Genomic DNA, 14,444 nt, shown 5'->3' on the forward strand with positions numbered 1-14,444 from the left:
ATAATAGCGATGCTCTTTCTCCAGAAGCCGAGCAATACACGCAGTACGCCGAAGAGGCTCGTCAACTGGCTCGCGTGAACATCGGTCACCAACAAGACGCAGATGCACGACGTTACAACCTTCGCCGTCGAAACGTCGCATACCACCCGGGTGAACGAGTGTGGGTGTGGACTCCTGTCCGACGACCAGGCTTGTCTGAAAAGCTTCTGAGCCGTTATTTCGGACCATACAAGGTTATCCGACGTGTGAGTGACCTTACATACGAAGTACTTCCGGACGGCACAGTGTCGTCACGTCGACAACGTCGGCCCGAAACTGTGCATGTCGTACGACTCAAGCCGTACTACACACAATAGTCTCTGTGCTTGCGAGTTACTTCGCAAACGTGACAGTGATCTCATGTGGTGTTTTTTTTTTTTCTTGACTCTTCCACTGGTGCTGTTGTGTTCGCGCATGGTCCAAGTGCTTGTGCGCCCTCTTTGTTTTCCCTGGCACTCACTTTGTCATTCTCTACGTCAACGCGTGTTCTAATTATGGGTTTTTTTTTTTTTTCTTCTTCTTTTTATTTAGAAGCATCGAGTCGATGCTTTTTAAAAGGGGGGACTAATGCCGCATGAATTCGCGTGGTTTTTTCGTGTGGAAGAGGACGAAGAGGTTGGGTTGGAGCAGCTCTTCTTTTTGTCCTAGCTTGACGAGCAGTTCTGCGGAAGGTTTCCTTGAGTGAGACAAGATTGGTGACAATATTCTACAACAGTTTGAACAAAAAGAATAAAGTGATCAAATTTTTTTTGGATTTCACAGAAGCATTTGACTGCATTCACAACAGCATTTTATTTGAAAAATTAAACCATTATGGCATTCGCGGGCTCTCACTCATGTTACCTAAAAAGTATCTAGCACATAGATGTCAATTTGTTTCGATAAATGATTTAGTATCAGATAAGAAAAATATAATTTCAGGGGTACCACGACGGAGCATTCTTGGCCCTTCATTGTTCACTTTGTATATTAATGGCATATTGCATATCTCCCCAGAAGTCAAGTTTATTTAGAAGTGTGGCAGCTTGGGCTAGTTGGTATGGCATGACAATAGTTATAGCGCGAGAACAAAACGACGACATAGAGACAAGAAGGACACGAAAGACGCGAGCGCTCGTGCTTTTCGTGTCCTTCTTGTCTCTGTGTCGTCGTTTTGTTCTCGCGCTATAACTATCGTCAAGTTTATTATCTGTGCATATGACAGGATAGTCACCTCAGCATCAGATGTTATTCTTTCTAATAAGGCTAATAAAGTCTTACAGAAGTAGCTAGACAACTGGACCAATAACAGTAAGTTAAAAATAAATTCAACTAATACAAAAGCCATAGTTTTTCATCCGAAAGGTCAACAAGTGACTTTGGAGAATAACATTCTATTTAGAGGCTCGGATATAGAAATAGTGAAGTCAGTGAAATTTCTTGGGGAACATTTCTCCAGTTCTTTGCAATGGGATGACCATGTCAATAATATTCAAATAAAATTAGGCCGGATAACTGGAATATTCAGCCGTATCTAGTACTTCATCCCCAACTCTGTGAAATTATTGATATACAAATCGCTATTTATTTCTTATCTTAGCTATTTCTATTTGGTTTGGGGAACAACTACAGAAACAAACTTAACAAAATTACTGAAAATACAGAAAAAAATACTAAAGCTCATAGACGATGCTGTATTTCTAGCACCTAGTGACCCACTGTTTAAAAAATACAATATCATCAAAGTGAATGACCTGTATCAATACAAAATGCTACGAGAGTACCATCTTAGCTGCAAACGCTTAAACTTTTCGTTTATAAAGATGGCGAATTTTTGCTTAAAAGGAAAAGGCGTACAAAACAAGGAATACAAAAATGTGGAACGTTCCTTACTTCTGTACTAATTATGGTTTTCAGATACTTCGATGTACTCTACCAAGAATTCTAAATAATTATATTAGCAAACGGTATTGATGTGTCTCATTTAGTGTCGCAGAATTGGCTGCTCTTTTTGTTGTGTAAACTATGTAGTTATTTCTTTAGGTGCAGAAGATCGCATCAGGTATCTTTCTTGTGTAAGCTATGTATAAACCACGTTTTCAGTTTCCTTTACGACATGATCTTTACACAAAACAATGTGACAGTTTTAGGGGGAAAAAAAGTATATGATATTGTTATGCCCTGTACGAGGTATATGATATTGTGATAATGTTGTGATGCCTTTCAGCTGCTGCCATTGTTCACAAAAGTGGGTGAAGGATCCTTCAAGCCATCATTACGGCTTTTTTCTCCGCCTCCTATTGCACTGTACTGTGACGAATCAAATAAAGCGATCAATATATTTGAAGACACAAACTTGAGACAGATAACTACCATTGGCATTGTAAGAGTAATGAAGTGGCTTCATTTTGTTTCTGTAAGTCATGGCGGCTGTTTTGGTAAATTTAATTTTCACTTGTTATGTATCGCTTCATTCGCAGATTGTTGAAAATACCTTGTTTAATTCTCGTTGATCACTAGCATTGGTAACAGAGCAGTATAAGGCAGTTATCTGCATACATGCACAACTTCACGGTGGTGCTATTAATAATATTTACTCACATCATTAATAAAAATAACGAAGGTATAAGCAGTGAAGCCCTATTATCGGTGAAGAGTACGTGCAATGAAAAGTTAGGACACCTTAAATGTAAACAGTCGGCGATCCAGTTTGGACTCGTTTATTATTGCTCGTAGTTTACATAGAAGCTTCTCGTGGCAAACCTCATCAAAGGCTTTCGAATAGTCAATAAAAAACAGCGTCCAGTTGGTCGTGGCTATTGAGTGCAGAAGCTATGTTGTGTGTAAACTGTACAAGTTGCGTGACTGTGAAGAAACCAGAGCAATAGCTATGCTGGCTTTGTGGAAGAAGATTGTGAAATGGTAAATGCAGTACTAAATGCTTTTGAATAATGTGTTCAAGAAGCTTACAGCAAGTGGAAATAAAAATATTGGTCTATAATGCACAATAAGTTGTTTATCAACAGATTTAAATACTGGAACATCGCCGGCAATTTTCCGAACTTTGGGAACAGTTGACATGTCCAGGAATTTATTGAAGATCACTGTAAGATAATGGACATTCTATTCCGAGTATCTCTTCACGAGCATGTTGGGTATAGCATCAGGTCATGTCGTGTCAGTTTTTAGCAGCAGGTTATAAACTTCAGCGTGAGTGACCGCAAGAACTGGCAATGCATGGTCTGAGCTATGAAAAAGCCAGAGTGAAAGTAGCCTTCAGAAATGGTTACAGGATCAATGCAAGCTTGATCGTTGACAATGAATGCTGTAGGGTCGTGAGAAGAGGAAAGTGTTGAGTTCCAAAATTGCTTTGGGTTATTTTTCATAAACGTCATTAATGGCGTGATGTAATAAGAGTTTTTAGCTTCGGTCATTCTTGCGTTTAGCTCAGACTTGAGCAATAAAACAATGGCTCGAGGCGGTTTCTATTCCACATGCACTTTATGCACCTTACAAGGTGGAATATGTCATGTTTGTACCAATGATGCTTTGGGTAACGTTACACATTTTTGAGAGACAAACTGCATCACACAGGTGGTGCACCAAATTATCAAACTGTACTGACAATGCATCAACACTGCACGATTCATTCCGTGCCATAAACCTACCAAAAGAGGATTCCAGTAACCTAACAATCGTTAGCGTGCGTGAAATCGGTGCTGAATCTCGGGTTCATAAATCGCATTTAATTGCAACAAGACATCCTTGTGTACTACCTGTTATCTCACACTCAAAACGATGTTGCGGAAGTTTTTCATTAATGAGCAAAAGGTTGGACGATAAATCAATTGTATTAAGTCAAAAGAAACAGCCACGTTAATCAGGCTGTTTGAAGCCAAATGATGCCATGAATACTCTCAAAATGGTATTACTCATAAAGCAGTAAAAGTACTTGCAAAATTTTAATTGGGTCTAGTTGGGGCGACTCGAAGGGAGACAACAGGAATGATGCTCAATACAGGACAATAAGTAGTGTACATACTTTCATTACCATAGTATTTATTTTGGCTCATATCTGTGCAATTTTGACTTGCATGTGTAGATCAGAGCCAACATTATCTTTAGAGACCTCACTGTGTACAAGCTGAAGACAAGTCTTTCTTTTTTATGCTGGCATCTATGCAGGCTCCGTTTCCTCTTTTTTAAGTCTGTAGTGGCCATACGTCATGCTGTTGTGTGCCATTCTTTTCTAGTCTCTGGGAGAGCATGGCAGCATGTCTGGCTGTGAATTCATAAAGCAGCTAAACTTGGATTTGTCGTACTAATTCTGCATTTCCTCAGCCAGAGAGCTGCTCATTGGCTGTCCGAAATGAACATTCTGCTAACTTTAGCCCTATTGTCATAAATTATTTTTCGCCGCTTCAGAGGAGATGTGATTTGGAAAAAAAGTTGTACTAATCTGTAGCATAGGGCAAAGGTATTTTTGCTGTATATGTAGGCTTTTTTGCTGCTCTCAAATATGTATCGAGTTTAATGGTAAGTTGCACAATTTTCATTTTGTGCCATGAAAATGTGCAGTTCATTTTGGTCAAACCTATTATGTCACGAAACCTTTATAATGGCTCATATTGCTCCACATGAACTACAGGATGCATATAAAACATTTTGATGGCCAAGAAAAATTGCAATGTGAGAATTTTTAGAATCCTCAGTCTGTACTAATTGTTTACTTCAGGTACGTAATAATTATACAAGGGATATCAAGTTTTAAAGGAGATACTTGCACCCTTCGCATGTTGAGGATGCGGGCGACATTTCATCCACATCGAGCTATCACAAGTACCAAAATCATGATGTCCAAACTCGAGCAGTTCCCCAAAATTGGACCTTAAGAGAATCACATTTTAAAGGCACGTATAAGGAAAAGCTCATCTATGCAGAAAAGATGTGTTTTTTAAGATGATTTCCTCCATCATGAGAGCTTGGCAATCATTCTTATTTTAAGCATATGGCTTTAGTAAACCCCTCATATGAAATGCAATGGCAAGCAGCTAGGTGACAATTTCCAGAGGACTCGAGACAATGTGCACTTTTTAGTTTTCCAATAGCCATCTTGCGCTCTTATTTCTAGTTTCATTACAATCTTCAGTGATTTTTTTTAGTCGTGAAAGTAGAGGCACTGAACTTGTGGAGTCAAATAAATAATGAAAAATATGCAATTCTGGAAAAAGAAACTTTCATTTTTCAACTCGCATCTCCCCTTTAAAAAAAGTAATGTGAAATGGTTATTAAGGAATGAACAGTGGGGTGAGGCATATACGAAACAAGAAAATGATGCGAATAAAAATTTGTGCATCAGGTCAACAACATTATGATTACATTACCAAAGTGTTATCGGAACATGTCTGAACTAACAGCTAATGACACCAGTATCGCCCAAAAAAAGTAGCAGTTTTTCTCTTAAATATTGATATCTGTAGCAATGTGTTAAATTAGTACATGGCATGAGGTTCCAAGCTTTATTGGCCATGTACATTATAGTTAACATTTGCTTATAATTCAAATTAATGAGCATGTTGCCATATGCTCATGGGCAAACACGAATACATCTCAGCGAAAGACTGCCTGCAAAAGCATTGGTTTGCCTCAAAATGTGACACATCCCCATCACTCCCGCATATGATGTAATACTTGGATTTTATATGGAACATGATCGAAATTTTCGCCCATACAATTGCTCTTTCAATGAAATAATGTGTAAACAGTGTTTCTGTAACAAATCTTTTATTAACTCACTAAATATAACTCGCAGGGGAAGATTATTGTCCCAGCAGTTGATGTTTGTAATGAAAAAAGCACATTACTTTCACCTTTGCTTACTTTGAATGCCAAACAAAAAATACAGTGGTATCCATATACCTTGTACTACATTTGTTTTGAAAAATTAGTGATGGAGTTTAAACAATTCATTAACAAATTTGTAAGAGTGAAAATGTTACACGATTAAAAGCTAGGATAGTATTTTGATTACTCATAAACTAAGCAGCAAAAAATATTGCCACTCATGCGAGTCCATGCACAAAAGCACCTGCATATAATGTGCTCAATATTCTTTTCCCCAAAAAATAAATGACAAAATATTCTAGTGCTATCAACATTGGCATGACATTTAACTTGTTGAAAAAATTTATAATTCCGTGGTAGCTTCAGATTTGGTTGCTAAAACGGGTATCATGCTCTCTGTCTTAGAAAAGTTTGTTTTGCGATATCTCATGTTGTAAACATATATAATTAAGATCAATAGAAAATGGTATTAAAAGCGTAGACTCAAGCTTACTAATCCGACGTGCTGGAACATGGTTCAACTACTAAACATGTCAGCGCACAATCAGCACCAGAGCGCCCCCTTGCCCCCCACAAATTTTTACCTGCCCCCGTTTGCCTTCCCGGGAACAAAAATACTCGAATACAATGCTTCATTTTCTTGCCCTCCTGAAGGAACACACTTGTCATGTGTGGCCCCCAGTAAGAAATCCTAGCACTGCCCCTGCTCACAATGCATTGGTACAATGAAGTTCACCACAATGATCTTTATGTGTTTCTAAAAATTACAATGCAGACTGTGATAAGGAATTAAAATTTTGGTGTTTTCCAGGTTCTATACTTTATCATCAAGACATTTCCACTTGCAACCATTAAGTTATGCTGTGCAACTCTCTCTCTTACAATAAATGTTGCTACTCATAGTAGCTAAATATCAAAAATGTGAAAAATGGTAATTATGGTAGTTCAATATTAAGATAAAATATTTCTTGATGCAATATGAAAATTTTATGCATACGCAGAGGCTGCACATATGAAACAAAAAATGTGAAATTGAAGTGCCTAGCACGGAACAAATTTGAGATGACGTAAATGGGGCGGTTTTTCAATGTGAAGCATTTTTTAGCGAACTTTGGTGATTTTGAGCGTATCTACCTATTTAGCCGCTTACGTATGGGTGCTCTCATGGTCATCCCATTAACTTGGCGTTAACTAAAATTAGCATGGGACGGTAAGATAGTTTGACAAATATAATGCGCGGGCGAAGACACGAACAATTTCAAAATCTCGTCGCGTGCGTAAAACCTTTCCGCAAAACAGTGGCATATACCCAGGGGCAGGTATGTGTCGCTGGTTTGCGGGTATGTGCCACAGGTGTATAACACTTAGTATCTACTCAGGAATGACGACAACACACATGGGCAATTTCAATGCGCGAGTGTTAAGAAATACCCAACATCGGGAGCGTCGACCCGATGAATGCAAAGAATAAATTTCGGGGTCCTAGCTGGAATCGAACCCAAGCATTTTGCATTGCAATGAAGCATTTTACCTCAGAGCTACGCCAGGTCTCGGAACTACTTTTCGAATAGACGCTAATCTTCATGAAACGTCAATATTAGTTGCAGTGCTGTCTGCCCAATTTTATAAACATTACATGTGTACTCCTTTGATACAGCCATGACGTCTGGTCAATTGTGGTTAGTTGCCATGTGCTGAAGTTGATTTATATAGCAGCGCCCAGGGCCAGCATACTCGTGAGCATCAGCACTTCATGTCGGCTTCTGGTGAACTTCGCTCATGTGTGTATTATGTCTGTTTCTAGTAAAACAGTTTACACTTGAAAATATGTGGCACATGTCCAATTCGAACAATTTAAAGATCCGTCAATTCATCACTCTCATCAGTGGTTTCACATACAACGTCTGAAGTTGCTAATAGGCACTCATAAGGTGAATGTTTTACCTGCAGATATCACATTACATATAGGGTAAAGTGACAAAAACAGTTTTTGACTCTCAAACGGTGGTTTATGAAGTGGCCAACCACACAGCCAGTTTTGAATGTGTGAGAAAATACAGCGCAATAAATGCTCACCATTACTTGCTAGCGTCTGCCAGGCCAGCAACAACAACTAAACAATAGTGGCAAAAAAAAAAAAATCAGTCTGTGAGACAAAGGTCGTACTCGAGCTCACTGCAGGTTTCTGTAGTAATGATTTCTAGTGAGCCTGGTTGCTAGTTTTTAAACCTGGTAGCTCCTCTGCCGTCATCGGCTGCGCTTCACTTCAGGCGGGTTCACGTTAACACCAGTGCTTTCCCACAACCCAGTGTTGGCTGCACAAACAAGTTTGCTGTGAAAACGTCAGCATCTCATTTCTTGAACTGCGCACGTCGCCAGCATTAGCGAGTGCTGTCCGTAGAGCTGGAGCTGCTCCTGCGGCGAGACCGCTTGTCGCTCCTGGTGCGCTTCCTCCTCTTGCGCTCGCTCTTTTTGCTTTTGCGGCAGTTGTCACGACCCTTGCGCTGACCGCTGCGATCGTCGCTTTTGCTACGGGGTGATCGCGACCGATGAGGTGATGGTGACCGACGAGACGACCGCGACCGATGGTGGTGCTTCTTTTTCTTCTTCTTCGCCTTTTCGTGCGAGGACGAAGATCGCTGCCGGCTGGCACCGGCGTCTGCCGACGCCGCGGTGGCGGCCGCAGCGGCACGCGCCAAGTTGAGCTGCGTCAGCGGCGACACGAACTGCTCGTCCTCGCTGTCCTCCTCCGAGCTGGTGCTGCTCACGTCGAGCACGATGTCTTTGTTCGGGTTCACCTTGAGGAAGTTTCGGCACTGGTACGTGAAATGGCCCGGGTAGCCGCACTTCTTGCACGCCGGCCGTACGGTGTCCGATGGCTGGTTGGTAAGCCGGGCCATCACTTCGCGAAGCGTGCTCTCCATGGCTGGGCGGTCGTTCACCGAAGACCGAACCGCAGCTCATGCAAGGGCTCTCTGTTGTCGCGGAGAACACACCTCGTTGCAACAGTTCCCCTCGGAAGTACTGCTGAGCCGTGATCACAAAGCCGCGTTGTTGTGCACAGCAGACAAGCAACAGGCTTAAACGAGTGATTTGAACGCTCGCAGTGAGTCGTAGACGACGTGACAACGCTCTACGCGTCAAGTTCTTGCCTTCTCCCCGTGTTTTGGCCTTCTCCCCATGTTTCGATTATGATGGCTTGTCTTGACTTATTTGCTGGCTGAGCATCACGACCCATAAAGCCAAGTTAATCCGGTAGGTGTTCTACAGCTAGATGTCTTGGTCTCTTCGTTTTGGCTGCACCGGCTGAACCAGTTCAAAGGGTGCAGCACCTTCGTCCTCGTTTTGCCGGAGCAGCGCGCGCCCTCTGTCGCACCCTCTGCACTGGCTCCCTCGTTTTGTCTAGGTGTAAGCCTAGTTCCTGACGAGTTCTGTACCGGCGTGCACGCACTCCAAAGCAGGTGCAGAGTAGTGCAGCATGGCGGGCGTCCCCCCAAGGCCAGAGCAGACGACGTTGCAAATAGTTGTTCAGGGCGTTCAAAAGGAAGTTAAGGCACTTCACAATCCCGACGGGTCATTTATGACGGACGCCAACGGTTACGTCTATGAGGCATCAGGTAAGTCAGGCTGCATGCATTGCCAAAAAACGTGGTTAGCGGCCAGGAGTCGTAGTCGGTCAGCAAACAGCCTCGTAGCATTGCTTATGCTATGTCGGTATTTTTAATCTTGGTTTTCGCCCTTGCAGACGGCAAGCGCGTTACGTTGCGGTTCATGGCAGGGAATCGTGAAAATGACCCCCCTCCGGCACAACCGCCGACGCCTTCTCCTGCCTGCGACGGCGACGTTGACAGCGATGGGGCTTTAGCCGCATTTCCAGCAGCAGCCGCGTCGGCTGAAGATGTGGAAGAGCTTTGGAGCGCCCGAAAAACAAGGTTCTTCATCGCCAAATACTCGGAAATGAAGGACTTGGTGGGAAAAACCAGGGCACTTCGGTATGTCATCCTATGTCCAAAATTATTTGCAGCTTTTTATTATTCCGTTTCACTCTAGGCAAGCACCAACAAGATAAGGGCGCATGAAGTTCACAATGGCGATGGTTATTGTTGCCTACATTTTACTGCCAGCAATTTACATTTTACTGCCCCCCCCCCACTGAAAAAAAATTTTGGCTATGCGCCTGACTGTGACATATACGTTTACATATACACACAAACAGTATGTATAGTCACGCACATATATACACAACGAAGGCATTCGTAATGTTTCATTAAGTCAAGTGATCTTCAAAAACAGCGACGGTGCTTTTGTGTTGGGCATTGCACAACCGCTGTCTTGCCGAAAAGGTGCAGCACCTCCAAGCTCAAGCCATGTTGCAAGTGTAGTGCTGCCTTGAGAATTTGCACTAGAGGGAATTGCATGTTGTTATTCTGAGGCACATCTCTAGCAAGTCTCGCCCTGCAGTCCTTGTGTCTTCACTGTCTGTCCGCATTTCTCTCGCACTGCCACTTTTCAAGATGGTGCAGCTCATTGTTAAAAGAGATATGCTTCTTGACACGTGCTACCCTATCTTTGAACCTAGACTGCGCCGTCGTGTCAGCAAACAAGGTTGCGCAGCTGCATGTTTTACAATGCAAAGACAGGTTAGAATATGGCTGTCTCCTTAGTGAAGCTTTATGATCCAAAAGAGTGATTTACACAATGTTCAACTTCTCCAACATAATGCTTCCCGCACAAAAAGAACGTTCGCAGTTATCAGAAGTGTGTGAATAGTGAATTTCGGAACCTAATCAAGTAAGAGTCAAATAGTAATGGCACCAAATAGAATACAAATAGTAATTGAATACTGTTTGAATAGTAAGTAGACCATTTTCAAAACAGCCTTAGAACAGAACATTTTATTTGAAACAAATAGTCACAAACTTTCGACAAAGGCCATTACAGTCAGTTTGAATCTACTCAAAATACCACAATTACGAAAACTAAGGTAATCTCGTATGCAGCAGGAACTAGAATATTCGTAACATTTTGTAATTGTAGGTTCAACTACGGCATTGACTAGCGTTATCAACGTGAGACTTTGTCACCTCACTTTAAATAAAATTGGGACACAAAAACAAAACAATTTACAACCAAACATTGCAGATACAACTAAATATGTAACGGAGCAGATCAACCCGTCATCACAACATGGCCTGCGCACTAAAAGCGGATAACAATGGGCGTTGAAATTTACATCTGCAAGAACAATTTACGCAAACGCAAAACTTGTATCTGTTGCTAGTCGTGAAGCTGCAAGCACTCGTAGTTCCCACCTTTGGTTATTACAAGACGAAGACAGGAGCTGATAAATGCGATACAGCTAAAGTGCAGTAAAAATTGAGCAAGAATGGAGCTTTCAGAAGCGCATTCATTCGACAATCAATATAGTGTAGGTAGTCTTGCAAAAGCTTGGGCTGCGTACAGGTCACATTAGGGATTGAAAGAATGACTTGTAGCTGTTTCGTTGTTTTGGGGTTCTCCCGCCAGTGCCGATTATTAAAAGAATATTTGTTACTTAGAATATGTGCAATTCGATTCGACTTAGGAACCGAATACAGTGCTGTTTGATTCATTATCCAAAATTTTCGAATAATCGAACATCCCTAGCAATTATCCCTGAAAGCTACACATATGAAGTACTAAGGAAAGGTTCATGTGCTACTGCAAGACTTGGGTCACGTTACGTCGCTTCCTTCTTTCCTACTAACTGTGCTTTGCTTTTTTGTTTAGCACAAGAAGGCTTCTGTGGAAGAAGTTGGCTGAGGCCATCAATACGGAGTTCTTGTGCAACGTGACTGCCACACAAGTGGAAAACAAATGGAAGTCGCTGGACAGAGCATATAAAAAGTCAAAAAAAGACAACAATTCTTCAGGTCACCACCGTGTGAACTGTGAATATGAAGAGTAAGTTACGATTGTGTCTTCATATCTTCAGTGATTCTCATAGTGTCTATTACAGAGAGCTGGCAGAAGTCTTGGAAAAAGAACATAGTGTAAATCCAAGGCTGCTCTTGGAGCCTGGAAAAACAATCCTGCCTAGTGCAAGTCCAGAGTAAGTAAAAATTACTTAATTTGTGCTGTAGCCTGGAAATGACATGGCACCTGTACAATTACTTTCAACAGCACCAGCATCACTGAAGCACCTCAAGATGCAGCAGTCCCAGTCGAGTGCAACACAGCATCCAAAGTTCGGAGCAGCACAACGCCAAAAAGGAAGCGCCAGAGTAGGTCCCAAGTCACGCCGCTCTTGGAGGCATTAGAAAAAATGCAAGCTTCGAGAGCTAAGCAAGAGGAGGCAGCAGTGAAACAACTGGAGGAAAGAAAAAAATGGGAAGAGGCAAAGGCAAAGCGGCATGATGAGCGCATGCAGCGATTCGATCGGTTGATCGACGTACTCTCAAATAAGGACGGGTTATAATATGGGCAATAAACTTTTATAACACTAGCAGTGTCTACTCCATCTAATTTGTTAAAAAAAAACATTGCTTCTAGACGCGGCACCCCACTTCGCAAAACATTTGCACACTGAATAAATCGCGAAGCAAAGATGAACTTCTAGCACTGTTCCTTTGCAATGAACTCTCGCAGAGACTGACTGTAGCCTGGCAGACTGCAATCAAAATCTCCTTCACTTTCATCATTGCCCACATCTTCTTCTTGGGGAAGCGTTGCAAGTTCCTCAAGGAAGTCCCTTTCATCGTTGCACATGTTGTGTAGCACACACGCAGCCATAACTATATAGCAGCACTGTTGCACACTTTTTGCATCAACAAGGTAGAGCCTCCTAAAACGCTGTTTAAGCAGGCCGAAGGTGTTCTCAATAAGCACTCGTTGTTGACTGTGTCGTTTATTGAAGCTCTTTTTCCACGTAGGAAAAGAACTTCCATTGTCCTTGAATGGGGTCATGAGCCATGGCATCAGTGGATATGCACTGTCACCCAGTATATAATTGTCTTCACATTCCTGAATTGCGCGTGCAAAGAAGGGGCTCTCCCTCAGGACACGGGCGTCGTGAACCGAACCTGGAAACCCAATAAACACGTTCAGCAACTTGTTCCTGTCGTCGCAGATTCCTTGCAGGATTATCGAAGGCCACTTTTTCCGGTTGAAGTAAGACTGCGTAGATTCGCTTGGAGTGAGTATCCCGATGTGTGATCCATCGATACAGCCGATGGTGTTTCTTGGGCCCTTGCCTTTACTTTTGGCGAGGAAGCCGTTCTTTATGCGGGTCACTTCCGCGCTACTAGGCCAGCAAATTATCTCATCGCTAATAGCGTGTAAGAAGTGAACGACCCGTGTCACACAAACATGAACAGACGACTCGGTAACATCGAATTTGTCGCCTATGGCGTACATAGATATTTGTGAGCCTAGGTACACAAGCGCTATGAGGCATGTTTTTTCGGCACTGATTTGTTGGCGGCCTTGCACTGCCCTTGGGTAGAAGGCTGAAGTCTTGAACTTGGCCCTGAAACTATCAAAAGTCTCCCTGGACAGCCTGAAGAGGCGCTTGAATTCATACTCATGGTACCTGCCGATAATGCTTTCGTACCCGGGTACACGGTTGGCATCGTCGCGCACCAACGCGCACGCGACCAAGATGCACGCATCGTCGTACTCATCGTCGCAGTCACTGCAAACGGCACCGCTGACGGAATCGTCGTCGCTGCTCGAGTCCAGCAATTCCATCGCAGTCACAAGAAGTGCCATCACGGCCGTGTATTGATCGGACAAGGCGGCGGAGGCGGCTATTTTAGGCTTACACTACAAGGTGTTCTCCGGCCTGCACTCACGTCAACTCACGCCTTCGTTTTGGCTGTAGCCGTCGCGCGCTAGTGTCGGCTAGTGCCGAGGCGTGGTTGAGGCTGCACCTGCACTTGCTCGACCGGCGCTGCACGCTCACTGCACCGCTTGGCACCGCTTTTTCTGCACCTGCACTTTTCTGAACTAGTGCAAGCCAAATCGAAGATTCCTTCTATTTCATGACCTACTACACTCCTGACCTGCCCAGAGAGCACCTCTTCCAGCGCCCACGTTCTAGTTCATACCTTCTGCCGCTAGGGCCGTCACCTACGAGCGGCGTGGCGCTAGGCAGCACCTGTTCGCTGTCGTCTGCTTCAGCCATCGCTGTGGCAGTGCAAATCGTTCTTATTGTGCATGAATTGTGTATGAATGTGTAAAATATGGCAAATAAAGCGATATGATTCCTCGTCAGAGTTGGCTGCATTCGTGTGGACGTTTGAAGCAGAAATAGAACCGTAAAAAAAGCACACAAAGGGTCACAGTGGCAAGCAGACGGGAACTTTTCTACAAATGAAGGAAAATTTATTATGAAAATATTTCTTGAATGAAAACGTAGTCCAACGAGATAAAAAAACTATTGTTAGGCATTCATTGTTCACACTGAATCACGATGGTTCCAGACGATACGCATACACAAATTGCAGAAGATACGCAGAAACACAGTAGGTCGTGTGCAGAAACTTGCAGACGGCAGATAGCTGCAGTAGTCAGCTCTAATAGTGGCCGCGTGCAGTTTTTTT

The 14,444-nt window shown here is 42.9% G+C and overlaps 2 protein-coding genes across 2 annotated transcripts; one reads left to right on the forward strand and one right to left on the reverse strand.

Annotated features, from left to right (window-relative positions):
* Positions 1–5,785: 5,785 nt before the first annotated feature.
* On the reverse strand, positions 5,786–9,040 carry LOC119163341 (uncharacterized). The gene has a single exon (XM_037415320.2). The coding sequence runs from the start codon at positions 8,784–8,786 to the stop codon at positions 8,244–8,246; it is 543 nt and encodes a 180-aa protein (XP_037271217.1). The 5' UTR covers positions 8,787–9,040; the 3' UTR covers positions 5,786–8,243.
* A 71-nt stretch (positions 9,041–9,111) lies between these two features.
* LOC142771498 (uncharacterized) lies at positions 9,112–10,441 on the forward strand. The gene is made up of 2 exons (XM_075873006.1): positions 9,112–9,479; positions 9,608–10,441. Exons 1-2 carry the CDS (start codon positions 9,341–9,343, stop codon positions 9,910–9,912), a joined length of 444 nt encoding a protein of 147 aa, XP_075729121.1. The 5' UTR covers positions 9,112–9,340; the 3' UTR covers positions 9,913–10,441.
* Positions 10,442–14,444: the final 4,003 nt, after the last annotated feature.

This window comes from Rhipicephalus microplus, chromosome 9 (assembly GCF_043290135.1).
Source record: "Rhipicephalus microplus isolate Deutch F79 chromosome 9, USDA_Rmic, whole genome shotgun sequence".
NCBI lineage: Eukaryota > Metazoa > Arthropoda > Arachnida > Ixodida > Ixodidae > Rhipicephalus > Rhipicephalus microplus.